Source organism: Engystomops pustulosus, chromosome 5, assembly GCF_040894005.1.
Source record: "Engystomops pustulosus chromosome 5, aEngPut4.maternal, whole genome shotgun sequence".
In the NCBI taxonomy this organism is placed as follows: domain Eukaryota; kingdom Metazoa; phylum Chordata; class Amphibia; order Anura; family Leptodactylidae; genus Engystomops; species Engystomops pustulosus.
In genome coordinates this window covers 143308446-143331856 of record NC_092415.1, presented here as the reverse complement: position 1 = coordinate 143331856, position 23411 = coordinate 143308446, and the positions used below count along the sequence as shown (strand labels likewise).

Here is a 23411-nt window from a genome sequence, read left to right as displayed (position 1 = left end):
ATCGTGTCTTTGTGGGAATACCCCTTTAATAATGGATACAAGTGTTAAGTAAAACAGATATATCAGGTTTGGCAGAAGAGCATAGTGCTCGGCAAAATGTTTAAGAGTACCTGGAAATAGTGGCTTGCACCATGTACAGTACAGTTAACCCAAATGGCTTTTATTATTTCTCAATATAAGGGTAGCTGAACATTATGTTTAATTAAAAAGAAGTTCAACCTACTATAAAGAACATTGCAAATTTTTAATTCTTACTTGATATTTAACTATTGCAAGCAAAATTGAAAGGATTATTTAGCCGAGGATTTATTTAAAAACAGTCCAATGTATGTGATTAGAAGTATTTTTGTATATTAAGTTGAGTTAATTGAAAGTGTTATGTTCACATTTGAATGTAAACCTAGTTTTATTGCATCTCTTCTCTTTTTTATTATAATATATTTAGTATAGTATATTTCTCGGAGTAAATCAAGGCACCCAGCTAACTTATAGGTAATAAGCTCCCAAAGTAGATGTGGTTGAAATTTGGTGCAATTCATTGGTTTAAAATACTCCACCACATTGCTAAATCTTTCCCATTGAGTCTACAAGATTAGTAGACACAGGATTGTGTTCTTGTGGATTGCTTTTCTTGTGGCATTTGTGGTGTATTACAGTTTTAACAAATGAAGATGGTTTTTTGTTTAATCACTTATTTACTTTCGGAAATTTTCCAAGTTTCATACAGTTAACAGTATGTTCCAGGACATGGTAAACTTCTATGATTTCCTCTACTATTAAACTCTTTGAATGACAAAATTACTTTTCTATCCTCCTCTCAATTCCACTACTAGTTGGCTCCATTCTTAGAGCCCTTCTGAAAACAGAAACGATAGTCTAGATAATCAGTGACCTGCATTTCCACCTTTTCTTTATTTGGCTGAAAACAAGTCCAGTTCACAAGCAGCCAGGAAAGGTACATTGTTCATATCATCCGCTGCAGATCGAATTAAAGAAGATAGCAGCAATTTATCTCATCTTGTCATGAAAGCACATTCAGTAAGTACACCTAAAGTATGTGAGGTTGGAATAAAAGATTTTTTAGTGTTGTAGCAATCCAGCAAATGGTGAAATTGGCTATTCCAATTATTTTGTAAACATAAAGGCTGGACATTTATATATATCACATGTATCTCATATCAAAACAGGTGAAGTGAGAGGTGAGGAACTGAAAATAGTGCCAAGAAATCAAAGACTCACACAAAGACTGTCTGTCATATTAAAAGTCACTTCTTTGTAACATGAAAACAATTTCAAAAATTGCAAGTTAACAATAGAATGGGGGTCATTTTATACCCGACTAGATGGTTCCACTTTCTGTTTTATTCATGCTTTGAAGTTGGTCCACAGATAACATTCTACATTATAGGTGTATATAAATAGATACTTTTTATTTAACCCCTTAATGACCTGGCCCCCTTTTTTTTGCATTTCCATTTTTCACTCCCCACCTTCACAAAACTTGCACTTCATAGTGATAGTATTTCACTATCACTAGAATTCCATGTCATGTACTGGGAGGCGGGAAAAAAATCCCAAATGCAGTGAAAAGTTTTCTTGTGGGCTCGGATTTTACGATTGTCACTGTGCGTCCCAAATGACATGTCTACTTTATTATTTGGGTCGGTACGATCACAAGGGTACCAAATTTGTTTAGGTTTTATAATGTTTTCATATATTTGAAAAAATTAAAACCTACTGTACAAAAAAATCAACTGTTCCATACTTCTGTGTACAGAACGATGGGTGGTGTTATTATAGAATTTTTAATATTTTTCAAAATGGCAAAAAAGTGCCATTTTCGACTTTGGGCGCTATCTTCCGTTATATATTGTATTTTGATAGATCGGGCATTTTGGGACGCGGCAATACCTAATGTGTTTATAATTTTTACTGTTTATTTATACTTATTTATATGAATTTCTAGGGAAAGGTGGATGATTTTAATTTGTAGGGTTGCCATATATTCTATATCTCCAAGGAACAGAAATAACAAGCTTAAGACAAATAAGGAGGCAAAAAGAGCAATAGAAATTCTGGATGATCTGTGATTGATGAGCAGTGACTAATATGCTGTTTCAGGCTATTTTTAATTTAACTGGGTATCTCCAAAGACAGATGCTCCATATATTAACACATTCTGTTCCCATGAGCTTGGGCATTTAAGAATGGTCTCGGCAGAAGTATATGTTCATAAAAAGACATCAATTACAAGCCATTTTAGGGATTTTAATGTAATCCAGCAGTGCTGCTTAACTAAATGATTCTCGAAAAATGATCTCCAGTGAATTAATAGAGTTGAATAAGGAAAACTCACTATGAATCTAAAGTAATGACTGAAGAAGATCAAATTAATTACCAGTGTCCATAGAGAGTTTATGAGGAAGCAGATCTGTGTTACCACTTGTTAGTTCTTAACCCCTTATCTCCACACCTATTTTCCACTGTAAAGGGGTTGTCTGAGTGTTTAAAAAATTATATAGGTGGCTTTGAGGTGGGCTGTAAAAAAATTAACTTCACCTGTCTGTGTCATGCCGCTGTTTGTTTACATGCTTCTCTATGTCAACTTCCACCCGCCTGGCACACACACACAATTTTGGGTTTCATACATCCTACTGGTGAACTTTTATTAACCCTTTAAAAAAATTGAATCTAACATTGTTTTTTCTAATAAATATGTTCTGCCTTTATCATCAAACCTAAATAACATAAAAGCAGTTTTCTTTGGGTCAATACCCCCACAGTAATACCAAATGTTTAGTTTTTTTCTTCCTTTGCATAGTAAAGATAGTTTTGGGGGAAAAATGCATCTCCACCTTCCAAATGCCATAACTTGGTTTTGTAGCCTGGTTTGGTATGGGGGTGGTGGTGCACAATGTATGTGTTATTACTTTTTATTTAAAGAGGCTGATTATTTATGTGTGTTAAAAATTTATATTACTTGGTCACACAAAGGGACACTCACGTGAGATCTGTTACATAATGGACTGCACTAAGTAAACTAACTAATGTAGAGTAGTGCATTATACTGTCACTGTCATCTATTAGACCAGGTCACAGGCAGCCCTGGGGTTGCTCCCTTCCTCTGCAGTCCATGTTTGACTGAGGAGTCTAAAGGGTTAAACACCCAGGATCAAAGCTTTCTCATCCCGGGTGTCAGTACTTGGGCAGGGCTGTGATAACATATATATTCCTGGGGCATATATAAAAATATGATATAGTGGTCATTAAAGTACATCTACCATCATGATGAAGGATTGTAAATCAAGCTCACAGACATGAAGGTTTGTGCCACCTCTGGCATGAACCACTATGCTTTAAGCTTCGTATGCACTTGTTTTATGAAAAAAAGGCTTTAATATGTATGCAAACGAGCCTGTGGGGCTCCAGGCTCCATTAACACTAATACTGCCTTTCAAGGTAGCAAAAGGAGGTATTGTTTTCCATTTAACACCTTGGAAAACTTATTTGCATTTTTCCCAGAATTCCCTGGTGGAGCATTCATGGCTTTAAGTCTCCACATGCCTTTAAGGTGGCCTTAATTGGCATTGTCTCCTTAAGGAGAACACCTACTGTCTGATCCTAGTCAATAGCCTCTCACATAGCCAAATCAGTTCCCTACACTGTACTGAGGAGACCCAACCAGGTCGAAACAGTGCTGTCTACAGTTGGGAGTCTGTTCCTTATGGAATAGATATACTGGTTTGGCTTAATCCCACATCATGTTTTTAGACTTCTTGTAGGTCATACTTGATGTTAAGGGGGCTGCCTTTCAAGGTAGCAAAAGGAGGTATTGTTTTCCATTTAACACCTTGGAAAACTTATTTGCATTTTTCCCAGAATTCCCTGGTGGAGCATTCATGGCTTTAAGTCTCCACATGCCTTTAAGGTGGCCTTAATTGGCATTGTCTCCTTAAGGAGAACACCTACTGTCTGATCCTAGTCAATAGCCTCTCACATAGCCAAATCAGTTCCCTACACTGTACTGAGGAGACCCAACCAGGTCGAAACAGTGCTGTCTACAGTTGGGAGTCTGTTCCTTATGGAATAGATATACTGGTTTGGCTTAATCCCACATCATGTTTTTAGACTTCTTGTAGGTCATACTTGATGTTAAGGGGGCTGCCTTTCAAGGTAGCAAAAGGAGGTATTGTTTTCCATTTAACACCTAGGAAAACTTATTTGCATTTTTCCCAGAATTCCCTGGTGGAGCATTCATGGCTTTAAGTCTCCACATGCCTTTAAGGTGGCCTTAATTGGCATTGTCTCCTTAAGGAGAACACCTACTGTCTGATCCTAGTCAATAGCCTCTCACATAGCCAAATCAGTTCCCTACACTGTACTGAGGAGACCCAACCAGGTCGAAACAGTGCTGTCTACAGTTGGGAGTCTGTTCCTTATGGAATAGATATACTGGTTTGGCTTAATCCCACATCATGTTTTTAGACTTCTTGTAGGTCATACTTGATGTTAAGGGGGCTGCCTTTCAAGGTAGCAAAAGGAGGTATTGTTTTCCATTTAACACCTTGGAAAACTTATTTGCATTTTTCCCAGAATTCCCTGGTGGAGCATTCATGGCTTTAAGTCTCCACATGCCTTTAAGGTGGCCTTAATTGGCATTGTCTCCTTAAGGAGAACACCTACTGTCTGATCCTTTAACACTAATGGAGTCCAGAGCCCCTTAGACTCATCTGCACAATTTTACAAAAACAAGGGCATAAGAAGCCAAAAGAAGAGGAGATCCTGCCACAGGGGTCTTCATGTGCTTGGTTTACAATCCTTCATGAAATTGCCAATGTATCTGAAATAGTAGATTGCAAAGTGAATAAAGTTATAGGACTCCACAAAACTACCAGCGCCCTCACGTAGGGTATGAAATATTCTTTCTAGAATTACCTTTTTATGTTAAATCTCACCCCTTTACCTTAAAAACATGTCTCCAAAATCATACAACAAAAAGTTAAAAAAATGCAGTCGGGCCATATTTCTTTGCTTATACAGCTTTCACTGTGCAGTCCAAATAACACATTTTATTTATTGTGTGGGGTAATTAGTTTTATACTTTAACAGATATGGAATTTTAGGATACAACATAACTAATGTGATTGTGGAAATGTGGATGATTTATTATTTTTAGAAATGTTATGTTACCTATTAATTTCTAATCAGCCAATCACATGGCGTCAACTCAGTGCATTTAGGCATGTAGACATGGTCAAGACAATCTCCTGCAGTTCAAACCGAGCATCAGTAAGGGGAAGAAAGGTGATCTGAGTGCCTTTGAACGTGGCATGGTTGTTGGTGCCAGAAGGGCTGGTCTGAGTATTTCAGAAACTGCTGATCTACTGGAATTTTCACGCACAACCATCTCTAGGATTTACAGAGAATGATCCGAAAAAGAAAAAACATCCAGCAGCAGTTCTGTGGGCGGAAATGCCTTGTTGATGCCAGAGGAGAATGGGCAGACTGGTTTGAGCTGATAGAAAGGCAACAGTGATTCAAATCGTCCCCCGTTACAATCAAGGTAGGCAGAAGAGCATCTCTGAATGCACAGTACGTCGAACATTAAGGCAGATGGGCTACAGCAGCAGAAGACCACACCAGGTGCCACTCCTTTCAGCTAAGAACAGGAAACTGAGGCTACAATTTGCACAAGCTCATCGAAATTGGACAGTAGAAGATTGGAAAAACGTTGCCTGGTCTGATGAGTTTCAATTTCTGCTGCGACATTCGGATGGTAGAGTCAGAATTTGGCGTCAACAACATGAAAGCATGGATCCATCCTTCCTTGTATCAACGGTTCAGGCTGGTGGTGGTGTCATGGTGTGGGGAATATTTTCTTGGCACTCTTTGGGCCCCTTGGTACCAATTGAGCATTGTTGCAACGCCACAGCCTACCTGAGTATTGTTGCTGACCATGTCCATCCCTTTATGACCACAATGTACCCAACATCTGATGGCTACTTTCAGCAGGATAATGCGCCATGTCATAAAGCTGGAATCATCTCAGACTGATTTCTTGAACATGACAATGAGTCCACTGTACTCAAATGGCCTCCACAGTCACCAGATCTCAATCCAATAGAGCATCTTTGGGATGTGGTGGAACGGGAGATTCGCATCATGGATGTGCAGCCAACAAATCTGCGGCAACTGTGTGATGCCATAATGTCAATATGGACCAAAATCTCTGAGGAATGCTTCCAGCACCTTGTTGAATCTATGCCACGAAGAATTGAGGCAGTTCTTAAGGCAAAAGGGGGTCCAACCCATTACTAGCATGGTGTACCTAATAAAGTGGCCGGTGAGTGTAGGTTATCTATTTTTTAAAGGGAAAAGTGTAATAGAGGTTGCTGAATTACAGCCCTGATAGCCAATCATATGTGCAGACACTGTCAGCATGTCAGCCCACTCCATGGAACCTTAACGCATTGTGCTGTTACAGTATGGCATAAGGGGTTAAAGCTTTAGAAATGTTGTTTAAATCTGTAACAGATTCCTTATAACAATGTGCCACGCATAAAATCTTAAATATATGGGGACAAGAAAGGTACAATTGAAGTGATCTAAGTGGATAAAAATACCAACAGGTGCCCAAACTAACTACTTCGGAGATATTTCAGAAAAAAAGGTTTGGAAAAGAGTCTGGCACAGGTAGATGTCTCCAATTACAGCTTTCCACTATTGTTAAAGCACACTGTTTCCTCTAAGCAATTAAGCCTATAACTAGTGATGAGCAGACCCAAACCTGCAATGTTCAGATCCCTGCCAAACATTGTGTGTTTGGGACAATGAACCTATACTTTACTTAGAAGCCTGGGTTCGGCATTGGTTGCGGATGCTAATTAGTGGGGGCTTGGTCCTCAAACATAATTTTGAGGCTCATCACTACATTTAACACATTATGATTTATCTTCTAATCTCAATGATAATGTAATCTTTCTTTAGCTGGGACTTTATAAAAGAAAAACGATAGTAAAATTACGACAACTTTATTGTCTATTAGCCAGAGCTGAAGTTTTTGAATCCGACAGCTACAATACTGGCACTTAGCCAGATTAAACTCTTTGATGCCACATGTCAGTAGCCAAGCCATATGCAAACAAAATATGTCAACTGTGAGCAAACATATTATCTCTTTCTGCCATCACAGATGCCAGCAGCCCACAAGAAGTAATTTTGATAACCAATGATTTAGTGCATATTAATAGCACTGAATTAAGTTTTGCTATTTCACGCTTTATATTTTTTTTTAATGCTTACAACCATTTTGTGGTTCACTAGCAGTTTGTTCCTGTATTCTGTTCAAAACAATCCCAGAACATTTCCAATGCTCCAGAGTTCTTAAAATGTGTGTATGGATAAACCAATCTATGAACAAATATCTAAAGATACTCCATTTATGAAACAATGGAAACAATTGTCTACATTAGAAGACCCTCTTTCTTCACTTAATCCAGTATCCATACAAATCACCGAGACCACTGAAGCCAAAAGACTTCCTCACTTTTATATAAATATATTGCAATAGCAAAATGCCTCAGTACAGCAACAATCTTTACAAGCAATTGTCCATTGTAACAAATAATGTCCACATTGATTCCATATCTTCACCGCGACCGCATACGCTCAAGCTGTTTGTGGCATTTCGCAGGAGACTACTGCTTTCTCCTGAGTGTGAAGTTTCTTCTTTCAAACATCACACACAGCTTGAGCGTTTGCGGTCTTGGTGAAGCCATGGATTCAATGTGGACATTATGTGTTACTATGGACTATTGCTTGTAAATAAGCAAAAATTGGTGATGTACTGAAACATTTTGTTATTGCTATATATTTATATAAAAGTGAAGAAGTCTTTTGGCATAGATGGTCTCTATGAATATAAGTCAGAAGGCAGCCCATGTTCCTTACTTCTCTAAAAGTCAAATAGAACCAAACTTAAAGGCAATAAAATGACAAAAATTCTATTCTTTACAAAGGTTTCAACAGACAATTATTTTCACAGGGGCCAATAAGCCTTACAATAGAATGACACTTACTGTTTTGTAGAGATCAGGGGTGATTCTGTTATGGTCATGGATTACAATTAAGGTTAAACCTCTAGGTTCGAAGGCAGATTACACAGGATAAAATTACTGACAATAAGTGAGACCATAGTGAGTTCTTTGTTCGCTGTGTAAAGAGATCTCTGCACAGGTCACAGGATGTGGGCACAAATTTATCCTGAAAATAAATGCATGCAATTTACCATAATTGTCATATCCAGACATTCTGCTGTTGGAAAGAAAATACTTGTAAATTATGCTTATAGCTCAAAGCAGCTGCCATAGCAAAATATGACTCTCCAGGGTTGAAAATAATTATTGACATTATCTGTCTCCTCCCCCCTCAGGGTGGTCTTTCAGCATCTCCGCTGTTATCCATTCCCATTTTGTAGCCTCGCAAAGTTTATGGCAGACAGGTAGTGTTATCCAGGTAGATATCCATTCCTTACATGGTATCTAAAGTGATTGTCTTAATGGACCGTCATAGGCGCCACTAGATGGTGCAAATAATTCATGACCTACAGTTATCAGTCATAATATGACATTAACCACCTTATAATGCCCTATTTGTCTAATACGTTTGTCTTATAGTGTTCACCCAGTCATTCATTTCATACTGGTATGGGTTAGTTTCTTTAGCTCAAATACTCTAACATATTAGCATAAGGAGACCATTTGCACCCATGTTTGAGGAAACACCTCTGAATCAGGAAGGTGGTGCACTGGAAAGTGTCCTCAAACTATGGAAGTGTGGCTACTCCCCCTCAGTGCAGCAGTACAACAGTAGTAGAAACTAGGAGAAAGATGAACAAGGAATGGATTATGGAATGTGACAATTGTTATTCATATTTCTTCTTTATCATTGAATGAAAACTTTAATGGGAACACCATTTGTTAATCTAATGTTATAATAAAAATTTTCCCAATTTTCCCAAATTTATTTTCAAAATTTGTATTTAAAATTGAACACTGCTATTATTAGCCAGCGGTGTTTTTACTTATTTTAGCCATGACTATCCATTCTAACTGCCAAGTAAAGTTTTGTTATGACAAATTTTCATTGTGCTTCTTCAGGATTGAGAATCTTTAAATTTCATCTTCAATTGTTCCTCAGTCTTGGTGTCATAATGATGTTGTGAATATAAAAAAAAACTAGCGATGAGAACTTTAACATTACATGAATAATGTATTAAATTGATTTGTTATAACCTAACATAGAAAGGATAAAAAGCAGTTTTGAAGGTCCCAACGGATAGTCATCACATCCATATACATAGAGACTTGATGATAAAGATCACTTTATCATCTTTTTTGAAAAATAGCCCTTGGGAGTATTAGGGCCCATTGAGAATTTGACTTGAAATATGGTTTTTTTTTATTGTTCTCTTTAGTTTCTTAATTTATGCATTGGATACATAAGAAATGCAGTGTCTGTCTTAAATTACTATCATGAAAAGAATTGCATTTAATTCATGATATATTTTACATGATTAATTTGGTATCATATTCTATATAGGATTCAACTGTTTGGCTATTTGTGGTCCTCTCTGTGTTACCAGGAGGACATAGTATATTGCTGCGATTAAGTGTATACTGGTGATCAGAATTAGAGAACAATGTATGATCACTTTTTTTTTCAATTAGAAATACAGGCAGTTCCAGGGTTACATACAAGATAGGTTCCATAAGTTTGTTATTAAGCTGAATTTGTATGTAAGTCAAAACTGTATATTTTATAATTGTAAATCCAGACAATTTTTTTTTTTGCCCCGGTGACAACTGTAGTTTAACATTTTTTTGCTGTAATTGGACCAAGGATTATCAATAAAGCTGCATTACAGACACCTTACAGCTGATCATTGCAGTCTAGGACTATAGTCAAGCATTCAGAGAGCTTTACCAAAGATCACAGTGGGCAGAGGGGTCCGTCTTTAACTAGGGGTCGCCTGTAAGGCTGGTGTCCTTAAGTAGAGAACCACCTGTAATGTGCATTGATCAACATTTGATGGATTTTTTGTCCATTGATGAACATTTGATGGATTTTTTGTAAAGGGTACACCATGCCACAAGAACAGTATTTTACAAAATCAACAAAGTAAATCAACATAAAACCTTTATTTTGCAATAAACGCATTGATCATAATTAGAGAACAGCAATGACTGTAGCACAGAGAAAGATTATCACTACATTTTCTAAAGATTACCCCAGTCACCAGTCAGTAGAAAGTGTTCAGGCCTTTCCTTTGAATGACTTCATCACTCTTTTTGGTCCACTCTTTTTCCAGTCTCTTCCACAGATTTCCACAGTTTTAACATGTATAACTAGTGTTTTATGTGCAGTAGAGAAGACCTTTATGTGATTAAGATCTCTACTATCAGATGTCTTTTTTGTTTTATTTTTTGGGGGGTGGGCTTTATTGATTAGAGGGTGTTAAATTTGGCATCTGTGTCTGTTAGTTTTTTGCAACTTCAATTTCAAAGATAAACCAGGAACAACACTGGAAAACTTTGTGAAAATGTGTTGGATAGGTGAAAAAGTAAAGCTTTTTATTATTGAAGCTATTTGAAACTTGATAAGAAAGTGGTTTGCAATTTATGTTGCCATCTATTAACATAGCCATGTATGTAACAGTACATTCTGTAGTCACATTCCCCTATAGTTGAGTAAATACCTTACAGTACAGAACTACATTGCACAGACACCATATGCTTACATGTTATGAATAGCCAAGCATATATTTTACAATAAAATGTTATCATATCACGAGGGTTCTGTTATTGAAATACATTTTTTCTACAAATCTTCTCTCAGGCAGAATATTTAAAAAAAAATGCTATACTCTATAGTATTGCAAAAAAGTGAAGCACATAAAGGAGAACCTCAAAGATGAAGGCCAGGTTTGAAGCACAGTTTCATTAATACTGGATGGCAGGAAAGCAGCCAAGTCGCAGATAATGAGGAAGGAGTTGCATTTTTTTAAAAGCTATCTAGTGACAGGGAAAACAAAAATGACATTCAGCTGACGAATAAGCCAAGTTTGACCTAGCCTTACGACCCCTGACAATCAATCTTACCTGCTACTTCATAAAGAATTATAGCTATGCCACTCACATTTGACTCTAGAATTTTACAATTCCCATTTTGTGCTTCTTTATCCTATTTAATACATGGCCTAAGAAGATAAATGTCTGGGAGCAGCAGATTGCACAGAACACAGGCTTCACGTGAAAGTAAAAGAACAAGGGTGCAATATGTACACTCAATATTCTATTGTCCGTAATATTTTAGTCTGTCTGATAAGGAGATAGGAGAGAGATGGCTGGCGACTGGCGCAAATTCTTTCTTTTTCTTTTGTTCACAATATTCTATTACATGCCACTTACTGCGAAGAATCATTTGCGACATACACAATAAATTGAAACATTCCAGCATCTCACTACATATCGAACTCATACATGAAAAAAAATTTTACATTTCATTATGAAAGAACAAAATATTTCAGCAACAAAAATATGTGGTAGTGATAGAATAGATAACTTGATCCTTTAACCACAAATTTAACTCAAAACTTGTATTGATGCCAGTATAGATGTAGTACAGTTAAGAGCAAATAAATATCTTCATAGTTCTTAACAGTGCTTTCAGCTTTCTGGGCACATAACTATACGGGACATGGTCATATAGAGGTGAAAAGGGGCAGAGCTACAGAGTACACTCTGTACATTATATTTGGAAGGGGGAGGAAAAGCACTAAGGGTGCCACTTTTATTCATCATATTATTACATATACACAAACATATCCCTATATAATTGAAGGGAAAGATGGTTTGAGGAGCACACACACATTATCCATTCAGTCGCTATAAGATAATGCTCAGTTATCTCCTTGTCAGGATTCGGGATCAGTGGATCCTTTGGATCACCACGGGAGGTGGTACTAGCCCACACCTGGGACTGGAATCCAAGTGGAACCTGGTCTTCACCAGAGCCCGCTGCAAAGCGGGATGGTCTTGCTGCGGCAGGGTACCACCAGGTCTTTCCACAGGTGCAACTAGCCCGAGGACGCAGCCGAGTTCAAAGTACCTTAGCAGAGGACAGTCTCGTGGTCAGGTTCAGGCACAAGGTCAGGGCAGGCAGCGAGATGCAAGGTCAAGTCCAATCCGGGGTCAGCAACAGGAGGTCCAGGCAGATGGGAACGGGAAAACAGGAATGGACAAGAACACACAGGAGCACGGGAACAGGAACGCAGGAACACACAGGAGCTCAGGAACAGGAACGCAGGAACACACAGGGGCACAGGAAATGGAAAGCAGGAATGCACAGGACACATGAACACGGGAACTCAGGAGTAGGAACACACAGGAACACAGGAATATTGCAGATGAGCTTTCTCTAAGGCGTAGGCACATAGATCCAGCAGGGAGTGCAGTAAAAGGCAGGCTTAAAAATTTTGGCGAAAATTGCCAGCGCCATTAATTGGCGCTGGCCCTTTAAATTTACTGAAGGCAGCGTGCGGGCCCCCTAGATCTGTAAAGCAGATCTCTTAATGCCATTTACAATAGCTCAGACAAGATGGCTGTCTCAACAATCACAGAAAATAGAATATAGAGAAAGTAGAATAAGACTACAATAAAAAAAACTGATTCAGATAACAAAAAACAGCCTATATAAGGTGTATCTTCTTTTAATAAGTTGAAAAGGGTGATACATTTGCTTTAATACTTTGAACCTGTATGAGGAGGTCAGGGTGATACTAGGCTGTGCTATAGTAAACTAATGAAGCGTTATTACCAGTGGCTGCTCTTTTACACCGTCTGTATCTGTTGATTGCTAACACTTGGCTAACATTGATAACCTTCCTGTGCAGCGATATGCCGTGCAACTTGGAATAAGGGATACTGGTATTATTGCTCTTTGAGGGATCCAGTTTTCGTTTTCTTTTCTTTTTATTGTCTTGGAAGGTTGGCTTTATACCCTAAAGCTGGCTTTATTGTGCTTCAGTTCAGAAGCTCCTGAGCTGACCACAGGGAATTTTCCTAACCTTTATAGAGAAAATATTTTTAGTGACTGTGTTTGAGGCCTGGCAACGGCCAGCATGTTGCAGAAAGAAAAGAAATTAGATAGAAACATATTGCTGGAAAGATGTTTTCTCAAATAAAGTATTTGGAAGTGGCTTGCACTTTTCCTTTTATTAAAGTCTAGCTCTGGAAAATACATTTCTGATTTTTGAAGGTAAAAATTTATTATTAAAAGCAGTTAAGCATCTTGTGCAAGTGTTTGCTGATTGTTCTGTGTTTTTTTCTTTAATAAAGCTTTAAACAGCATTGAAAACAGAAGAAAAGAAATCTGCACAAAATGTGACAATAACCTAAAAGCAACTGTTTTGTTCTGTTCTTTATATATCTGATCTAGACCTATGATGTACCACAAAGTAGAGGTGAAACCAAGTGTAAGGTATATATCTGCATTAATGCAGTATAGTGACCTCTAATGGTATTGTACCACCAAAGCCTAGGGCTATGATAAGATATATATGAACCTATTTTGTCTACCTAAATAAGTAGACGGGCCCAGGACATAACACATAATACAATTATAATTCAACAATACTTTATTGGGTTAGACATACAAAGACAATAAAAAATTTTTCAATAAAACATGTGCAGCCACAGATGGTGGTAGGCAGAAAAAGGAGTAACACCATTGGATCTAGAGGGAAAAGGGTACTGCATAACAAATTTTATAGGGATGAGGTATATCAAGTATTTTGTGTACCATTCAGGTATTTCAATGTTATTGTAACAACATATTGCACTTGCCCCAATAAAGTTTTAAGGTAAACAGGGTCTCTTACCCATAATCAAGCAGCAGATTCCCAGGTCCAGGGTGACTCCCGCCCCGACGTACGTTTCGGCTCGAATGAGCCTTCGTCTGGGGGTGGGAATTTTATCAGGTTCTGTGAAAGTTTTGTGTCACCTTGTACATTTATTTTATTTTCATTTTTATTCAGCTTATTTAGTAAATGACCAAAATAACCCTCAGTGGTTCATAAAGTTCATTTTAATAAAAGAACATTAAAGAATTTCAACCTAAATGTAAAAAAAGCCAATGTCTAATATTGGTCAGTTTTAAATTGTAAGTAGATTTTGACAAATGTTACATTAGATGGGAATTTATTTAAATTGGCCGACAAATATACATCTGGACCTTGTTGTCTTGTCATGCTCCTCAAACCATTCCTGAACTAATGCAAAAGTGAGAAGCGTTATTGTGCAAAATGCGGCCACTGCCATTATGGATATGTTTGCTATCAATAACATAGTTGGCCTGAAACAAAGCTTAGGTCTGTAGGTGGCATGTCTCAAAGTGACATACGTTATATAATTGGAATGATTGTTGCATATTCTACTGATATTTATTAGCTATGTGTCTTTTGGATGTCCTTATGCAATTCCTAGAGATTGAAACAACACATGATATTTTGCAGACTTAGGTAGTTAAAGTTGAGATTATACAAAGGGTTGGTAAAAATACTCTGTCACCTCCCTGCTGCCAACTACTTCTGTACAGCATGGTGAAGTTCAGATAATACAATAAACCAATTCAGCATTTAGATCCTCTTTTTGTAATAGTTCCATTCCTTCAAACCAGCTAGACAAATTCTGTGGAGATGCTGTAACAGCAGGGAGAGCTAAGCAGTGGGAGGTCAGAGTTAATGAAACTGCTATAAAAATGAAAACATACCCCAATGCTTAAAATACAGGTGTGATTATAGAGCCATTATTCAACTCCCCCAATGCCCCACTGATAAAAGTCCCAGAAGCAGGGCCCAGGGAATGTGTTGAGTTATTTAGCATGGTCCTCTTCTTGGATGCTATGAGCAGTATTCCCTGCCTCCCTGCCAGCAGCATGTGGTGAGTCCCGGGGGGAGGGCCTGCAGCCTATCTCCTCATGCATTCTTCCTCTCCTGCGCACAATCCCCCCTATGCCTTCTCAATGCACATGACAGGAAGTGGGGTGGGGTGAGGGAGCTGCATCAATGTGGAGGAGAGGAGACTGATCCAGGCACGCACAGGCTGCTACTCCTCCCCACAGAACTCATCACACTCTGCTGACAGAAATTCAGGTAATGGTTCAAAAATGATTCAAAATGCTGATGAAGGCATTTTTAAAACCAGTATAACAGAGGCTATTGGAGCCTGTTACCAGCTAAAAATGACATTCCAGGTGACAGGTTTGCTTTAATTTACACTGAGTAAACTTGAAGCCTTAAGCATATAAATAATATAGAGAAAATGGCACAGTGTTATGGAAACTACAATGCTGTATATAATGTTTAGACTCATGGACTAGAAGTCTAGAAGGTATCTGTTCACACTCTCTGTAGTAAGGAGCAATGTAGGTTACAATATCCAACAGCTAGACACTGTTATTGACACAGGTTGAGGCCTCAATTTGCTCAGGTCCTGACCCATTGCTGCTTTGATGCACTAAAAGATCTGCTGTGTGCAAGGAAGAAGTGTCAGCAACATGTTATCACACCTGCTGGACTATACAATGACTCTTGCTGCATCTCTGTGTGAATCTTTCCATCTCCTGTGCATGACAACTGAGAAAGTTATAGATTTTTCAGGAATTTCAGTCAATAAATGTTTGAGTTTTGTAAGTTCAAGAGACCAGTACACCAGCATATGATTATATAGGTAGTTTAATAGCCAAATAATAATGTACAATAGGAGCGAAATCCAGGTGAAACATTCTAATACGAAGATTAATTGTCTTCGTTAAAAATTGGAATGTACAAAAGATTACCTTTTTACCACATACACAAAAATATAGGGGGAATAGACATTGATTTTTGAAATCTGAAAATTCAATAAAGTGCAGTAGGTACATTAAAGGATATACACATGTATGTTAATAACTTGAAAGGCAGCCCCCTTAACAGCTGCGATGAAGATAAATGTAAAATGTTATAGCTTTTGAAAGGCAAGGATAAAAAATGCTTGGACATTTCCATTTGAAATATACTGGTCATTGAGTGGCTATTGATGATTTTCATTATAAATCACTTTTGTTTGCCCCCTTCAATGTCATCTGAGGTACAGATTCCTCTATTCAGGATCACTTTGCTTGAATAATTGCAGAAATACACATATCATCACAGAGGTCATATTAGGACCAAATGCCAATATTTTCTGTTTATTGCATGACATAAGAAATCTAAACATCACTTTTGAGTGAAAGAACCCCTTATCGGTACATATCATATTGTAGATCAGCTCTAGTCCAGAGCAGATCATGGGCAACATAGATGCCAGTTCAAGAAAAAGAAATGACAGGCCCTTTCTTTCATCTCATGCAGTTTCTTTAAATGTGCATATATATATATATATATATATATATATACGTAGTCCACAAGTTACATATAAGATAGGTTCTCTTGCTTTGATCTTAAGTTGAGTTTGTATGTAAGTCGGAACTGTATATTTTATAATTGTAACCCCAGACAGAATTTTTTGGTTCCTGCGACAATTAGATTTTAAAAATGTTGGATTGTCATAAGAACCAGGATTAACAATAAAGCTTAATTGCAGACACCTTTTATAACTCCTACAGCTAATTATTATAGCCTAAGGCTAAAGTACAGTGAATTACCAACATCCAGGGGTCCGTTCGTAATTAGGGGTCATCTGTAAGTCAGGTGTTCTTAAGTAGGGGACTTGTATATATACCGATATATGATTTCTGCATGTCACCAGTAATATCCCTTTGAAGCATATGAAGCCCTTTGCCATTGTACTCTTTTAGTAGTATATTTTTTGTTTAAGATTTTGTCAGCTCAAATGATTCAATTAATTTGCATTATTGTTGTTCATTTTTCAGCTTATCGAGGGTTATTATAAAATATTATATATGTCCCAAATGGTGCAGACATGTTTCTTTACTTGATTCAGTGAGGGGCATTTACTGTGCCTTCTCTGGCATTTTTTTGTGTAGAAGATATTTAATACACCCTATCTTCACCAGCTTTTCTGACTCATATGCCAATTTCGTCATGACTGGGTGGAGAGAGCTGGGAAGGACGTAGCCTGCTATATTTACGGTAGCCTTCGCTAGAAAACTGGTGGAGACTATAGCAAAGATCTCCACCAGGTCAGACCTGGTCTAAACGGTTCCAACCTAGTGAACATGGCTTCCACCTCTACTAAGAGGCCAGATCCTCTAACTAGATCCGACAAACTATGCACTGGAGGAGGAATTTTAAGACTGGTGTACAAAACACCAGTCTTAATAAATTCCCCCCCTAACTAATAAGTTTTGACTGCTATTAGGTTTCAAGGAAAATAAAAAATAGTGGATCATAGAGAAGGCAACTATTCATCAGTCTCCTAACTAAGCACTCATTGTAACTCTTGTGTTGTTAAATAATAAAATTTATGATGAATCCGGCACTTGTTTTTGGGGTTCAAAATGTGGGATAGTGGATGTTCTGACACATTTCTAGAAATCTAGGATAAATAGAGGATAGTCATGATAACTGCAAAGTCCTGCCCCGTTGCTGTAAATTATTTTAATGTTTGGAAAAACTAAAAAAAATCTACTGTCTACTTCTAGCAAAATGGGAAGCTGTAAATAGTCTTTGTCTGCTATTACTTTTAAAGTCATCTACATAAGTCATCAATGTATCCAATTACACATATTTTTTATATTTATTACATTTTTCTAGAATCTAAACACAGTTTTCCAGTTTTTCGTACTCTAACATAAGTGGTAAAATGACATGTAATTTACAGGGAGGTTTTACAACAGGGCTGAATATTGGCAACTGGAAGCCACCACAAGAATATAGTTCTCACATGGCAGGGGTGTGCTAATTTATCTTAACTGCAATGGGCTTAAAGTAGATACCTTTCCAATGTTCACGATAAAACGGCACCTAAAAGTATAATTGAACTATGCTGACCCTGAGAACAACACAATAATAACTTTCAACACGTGTCATTTCGCTTTTTTTTTCGTTTTTAAAGCTGTGAACTGGCTGATATTTCCCTGGCCAAATTTAGTGTTATAAAGCAATATTGAATTGAGAACACTTACAGGCCTTAGGAGTTACTATGTCATTTTAAAGGTGAAAACTGTTAAAGCTTACCAAGTATAGAGGCAAAGTACATTACAGTGGCTATTTCTGGATTTTGTGGACCCATCTATTGTCTTTACTGCGTAATAATACTGTTCTTTATGTAAAATGTGTGCTTCTACTGATACATGTTATAGGGAACAAGTCTGTTATTACGAAAACAAGAATGTTCTATTTATTGGAAAACACATCTTAAAAAGAGATTACACATTCACTTTGTGAGACAGAGATAACTTGTGCATTTTGATCAGTCAAGTTCAATCTCTGCTGCTACATTCGTATAGCTGGCGCTCAATGGTGTATGCATAGAGGGTGCAAAGGTTCTACAGAAGCCTAATCTGGGACTAATCTAAGGACTTTCAGGACAAAAGGCATTAATGTTTTGGGTCGTTTGCAATGTTGTATTCAAAAGGGTGTTTTTACAGCATTTACCATTCTACAATGTAAAAATTTAATAGAAGAACATTTTCTAATATAGTTGAAAGATAAACATTTAGGTACAAATTTAATTTTAAATGAAAGCATAAAAGCAGATAGTGCCCATAAAGAGTGAGTAAAATAATTGTCTCAGGGCAAAAATATGGTACTTATAAGGCTACATGTGTTATAAATATGTAAGCCTATGATGTTTTTATACTTTTTTTTTACACTCTCAAGTTCAATGTCCCTTTTGATAAATTAAATGGTTCAGTTCCCAATGAGATGGTTGAAAGCTGTCAAACTTGCATATTTAATTCTTTGGTGATTGAGTTCATCTGTTTACACGTCACTCAGCTTGGGAAACAGCTGCACAAACAGGGTACCACCCCAATTCAATATAGAAGAAGTAACACGACACTCATGTGTTGAGCAAATTTGGCAAATATTTTATTCCATCCAAATAAATGCAATCCACCTCATTTTGAAGTTTCGGTCAAATCATGACCTTCCTCGGAAAACGGACTGCTGGAGGGCAAATAGGATGAATAAGAAAGTAAGGAAATGTAGGCCACGGTGTGGCTCTGTTTTAAGTATGCAGCGTGGTAGGTAGTACGGTTCACCGTATGTGGAAAACAGTCATTGGTGGTTGAAGCATCAATGCAGTGTCCATCTCTGACCTATATTGCTTGTTTCTTCCTGAGGACCTTGGTCAGCCAAGGAAGTTTATATGTTTTTCTTTAAAGTATTTGTTGATAAATTCCCACCTCAAATATATAACCCATTATTTTGATTTTTTACAGCTACCTCATCCCTAAATTCACAACTTCAGCAACTTCAACATCTACAGCAGCTTCATCAGCATCATCACCACCATCATCATCAAGGGTCACAGCAACAACAGCAAACTACAGCTCAGCATCAGCAATCACCCCAGCATTCATCCCAGCCTCATCCATCGCAGCAATCGCAACAGCAACAAAATCAGCAACAGCAGCAAAACCAAACACAGAACAAAAGCCAGAACCAACTTGCTACAAGCCAGCAGCCCTGCAGCTCTCCCCAAAAACCCAATCAATCACCAGGACATGGCCTTCCTTCGCCAATGACACCGCCAAACCCATTGCAGGTAAGTAGAATAGAGGCTTCAAGTTCACATTGAGGTTATGCATAAAATAGAACTTCTCCATGCTCCATTTTGGTTGTATCTATTTTAATACTACAAAATGGATTTCGCACAAAAGCCACATGTTATAACACATAATCCCTCTAAACTATTGATGGAAGTGACATTTATATATAGTACATCTGCCCTTTACCTGTAGGAGTATACTTGTTTTATTATTTGACACATAATGCAGGTTTCTAATACTATAGAACAGAAGATAGAGGCTTCTGAAGTGACTGTTCCTCTATAACCACTAAATTTGGCTCATCTCATGTGACATTGAGGTGAGAAGAGTCATATTTGCCTGACATTGGGGGAGAAATTATATAGGTAAATGGGTGAGATTTCACTTAAGAGTAGAAATTCTATAAAGGATATTTCTCACCCTACCTGACGGTGGTAGTAGTTTAGTTGGATAAAAGCTGTTGATAGGTTCCCTTTAGCCTAACCTACCAGCAAAAAGAGGATCCTGTGTCCCATTCATTATTAAGCCAGTGTTGGAGGGGTCATCGATTAATGACTTCTCTTAATATCCTACAGTATTTCTGTTTGTACCATTTGCCTGGTCTCTAGATTCATTGGAGAACGTGGTGTAATACAACAGCTGATCGAACATATCAGCACGTGATAGCACAAGATCATATTATCAATGTGTAAATTCCCTTATAAAAAAGCTTGTAACTGCGGTGTAAAATATTAAACCCAGTTTAATACTTGACAGCTTAAATTTCATTTAAGATTCTTTGATTCTGTTTTCTGCCAGTTTCATCCTTCTACATTATTCAGAATCCATCTGAAAGATATTAGTTTGGTGCAATGCAAAGATTATCAAGAGAAGACAGTAATTCAAAAAGATGATGTTGTTTGTTTCAAAAACTCTGAAGGATAACAACAATTATTTCTGTGGAGATCCAGACACTGTTGTTTCTTTGGAGAGGAAATTAAATGTAAGAGACTTGCCTGGGTGAAATGGCTAAAAGTTTCACAAAATGAACAAATATTAACACTGCAACACCATCTAACAGCAGATTGAGATTCATAAACTGTTCCTTGTCACATCTCTGTTGAAGAGAAATTTCATAACACTTTATATTAAATTCCCTCAAATGGGTTTTATTTTTTAACAGAACAATTTTTTTAACGTTAACCGTGGTTGACTGATTTTCTATGTTGCTTGCTGTCAATTAGGTTAGTAATGGTGACATGTCGGGATTTTCTTTGAGTGCACCTGTAGTGTAAGAGAGTTAGTGGTACTTAAAAGAGCAAAGAAGTGCAAGGCAGCTTTCATTTTAAATAACATCAAAAGTTATTATGGTTTGTACCTGAACTGAAGATGGGGCTAATCTACTACCCAGACATCTTACTGTATCGGCTGATACCCTTCATACTTGTTAGGTGACAATCTGTACTAAAGGAACCTAAAGGAAATTAAAACTAATCCATTGGTACTCTATGGCCCACATTACCAAGGTTCGTGCCCCAGTTTTCTGGCTGACTTTTCAAGTTCTTTTCAGTGTAAACTGCTTGCACATTCTCAGTTGGACCATGCGTCACATTTATCATGCAAATGTGTCGCACACATTGGGGGTCATTTACTAAGAGCCAGAATCGTGTTCAGTTTTGGCCTTCAGCTGATTTCCCCTGAATTGGCCCGGGATTTTGGCGCACGCGATCGGATTGTGGCGCACCCGCGCCAGCGTGCATGCTATGGAAATCGGGGGTGTGGCCGTACGAAAACCCGAAGGATTCGGAAAAACCGCCACATTTTTTTTAAAAAAGTGTCGCTTGACACGCACTTACCTGCACCCAGCGTAGGACGGTGAACTTCAGTGCACTCCGACGAACTTCAGCGCAGCAGCGACACTTAGTGGACATCGGGGGAACTATCTTAGAGAATCGCCGGAAGACCCGAATCCTCCACACAGAACGCGGCGCTGGATCGCGAATGGACCGGGTAAGTAAATCTGCCCCAATATGTTAAAGGTGCACCAAAAAAAAAGTTGGTGCACTCTGTCCGGGTAGTGCAGGGAGTGTCAGATTCATGAAGAATGGGCGTAAGATAAAACTTCCATTAATAATACCAATAACACTCAAAGATTTTCCATTTGTTTATACATCAGTTTGCCCAGATCCTCTTAAAACCTTGCTGCCTGTAGATCAGACTGTTCATTTAACAGGACAGGTTTTCTTTCAGAACAACTCAATGAGCCACATTTACCATGACTTGTATGCCTGAAAACAGGCTTATGAGCCGTGATTAAGTCGCAATTTGTGGCGCAGTGTAGCTCCAGCATATGATAAATGTGCCCCAATGTTGACGTCCGACATTGATGGAGGTCAGTACAGTAACCAAGGAATCCTGCTAGAGTTAAAAAGGAATCCTGCTAGTAGAGAAACCTGCATGACACAGACCTAGGTCACTGAGATCACAATTGTTCATTCAGTTTGAAGTTTTTCCTTTATTAAGGATTCCCATAAACAATACAGGATAGTGGATATGTGTTGCTACAGGACCCCTAGTATTCACAGTAATGGGGTTTTCTGAACTGTGTAAGTGCATCAGCAATGTGCATATGTGATCTCTGGATCATTCTCTTGTATGGTACTGAAAAAGCAATGTACTGTGCTATCGATATTTATCCCATATTACTGTATAGACAAAGTATGAACACAGCTGCTGTTGGAGTGGGATCTCAGTGTCCCCAATTCTTCTAACTCATTCCCAACTGTGATGAGACACTATCATCTGGATCAGGAGAAAGTGTAGTATATCATATTGCATTGGGGATTTAAAATACAATATTTACTGGTTATTGTTATTCTGATTTCAAATTATATATTGGAGGGAATATTCATTCCAAGTAGTTAATGTTGAACATGGTCATTTAGTTTAAACTGAAAGCAAAATGTAAATGTATATTAATAGTATATAGATTTCACAATTATTATTAGGTTGTTATTCAGTATAGGAGTAACTGGTACATGGTAATTGTGGGATAACCACAGTGCAGCATTTCCAAAGAAATGGCCCAGTATAGTAGAGAGAAGGGATATAGCAAAGTAAACCATGGCAACTCCTCATCTAGGGAATCTAACAAGTTGTCCTGGGTTGGGAGAGGCAGATCAATCATTGTTCCTCTTAATACACCCATAGTCTGTAATATAAACCCATATTCATATACAACCTGTGACCTACAGGGATACATAGAGTACCCCTTAAATAAATCTTATATTCTCTAAACAGTTTTTATTTTTTTACATTTGTACATTACCAATGCTTTATGATAGCATGTTCATGGGTCAAGGTCCCAAAAATAGAGCCAAAAATCTATTGCATGAGTTGTACAAATGTATTTGAAGACATATTGACTAAACTTTGTGTTTTCCTGTTGACTTCCTAATCCTAGAATGCCCACAGACCAGACAGGTCTCATTATAGGCACCAGCAGGTAAGGACAACAGTCATAAGGTTTGTTCGGTTTAAGAACAAATCAATAGGAAAAGGTGACATTTGATATTTTGAGTGCTAAGGTCTGCAAGAATTGCCATGATGGCTTTTGGCTATTTGTTCCTACTGCATATTGACAGCGCTGTGATCAT

The 23411-nt window shown here is 37.8% G+C and overlaps 1 protein-coding gene across 6 annotated transcripts in view; it reads left to right on the top strand.

Moving 5' to 3' along the window:
- The window catches only part of POU6F2 (POU class 6 homeobox 2), a 325692-nt gene that overhangs the window by 238488 nt on the left and 63793 nt on the right, over positions 1-23411 (top strand). For all 6 annotated transcript variants that reach the window (XM_072153279.1, XM_072153276.1, XM_072153277.1 and 3 more), the window contains exon 5: positions 19447-19772. In XM_072153279.1, the coding sequence (XP_072009380.1) occupies positions 19447-19772 (326 nt within the window). The remainder of the gene's footprint in view (positions 1-19446; positions 19773-23411) is intronic.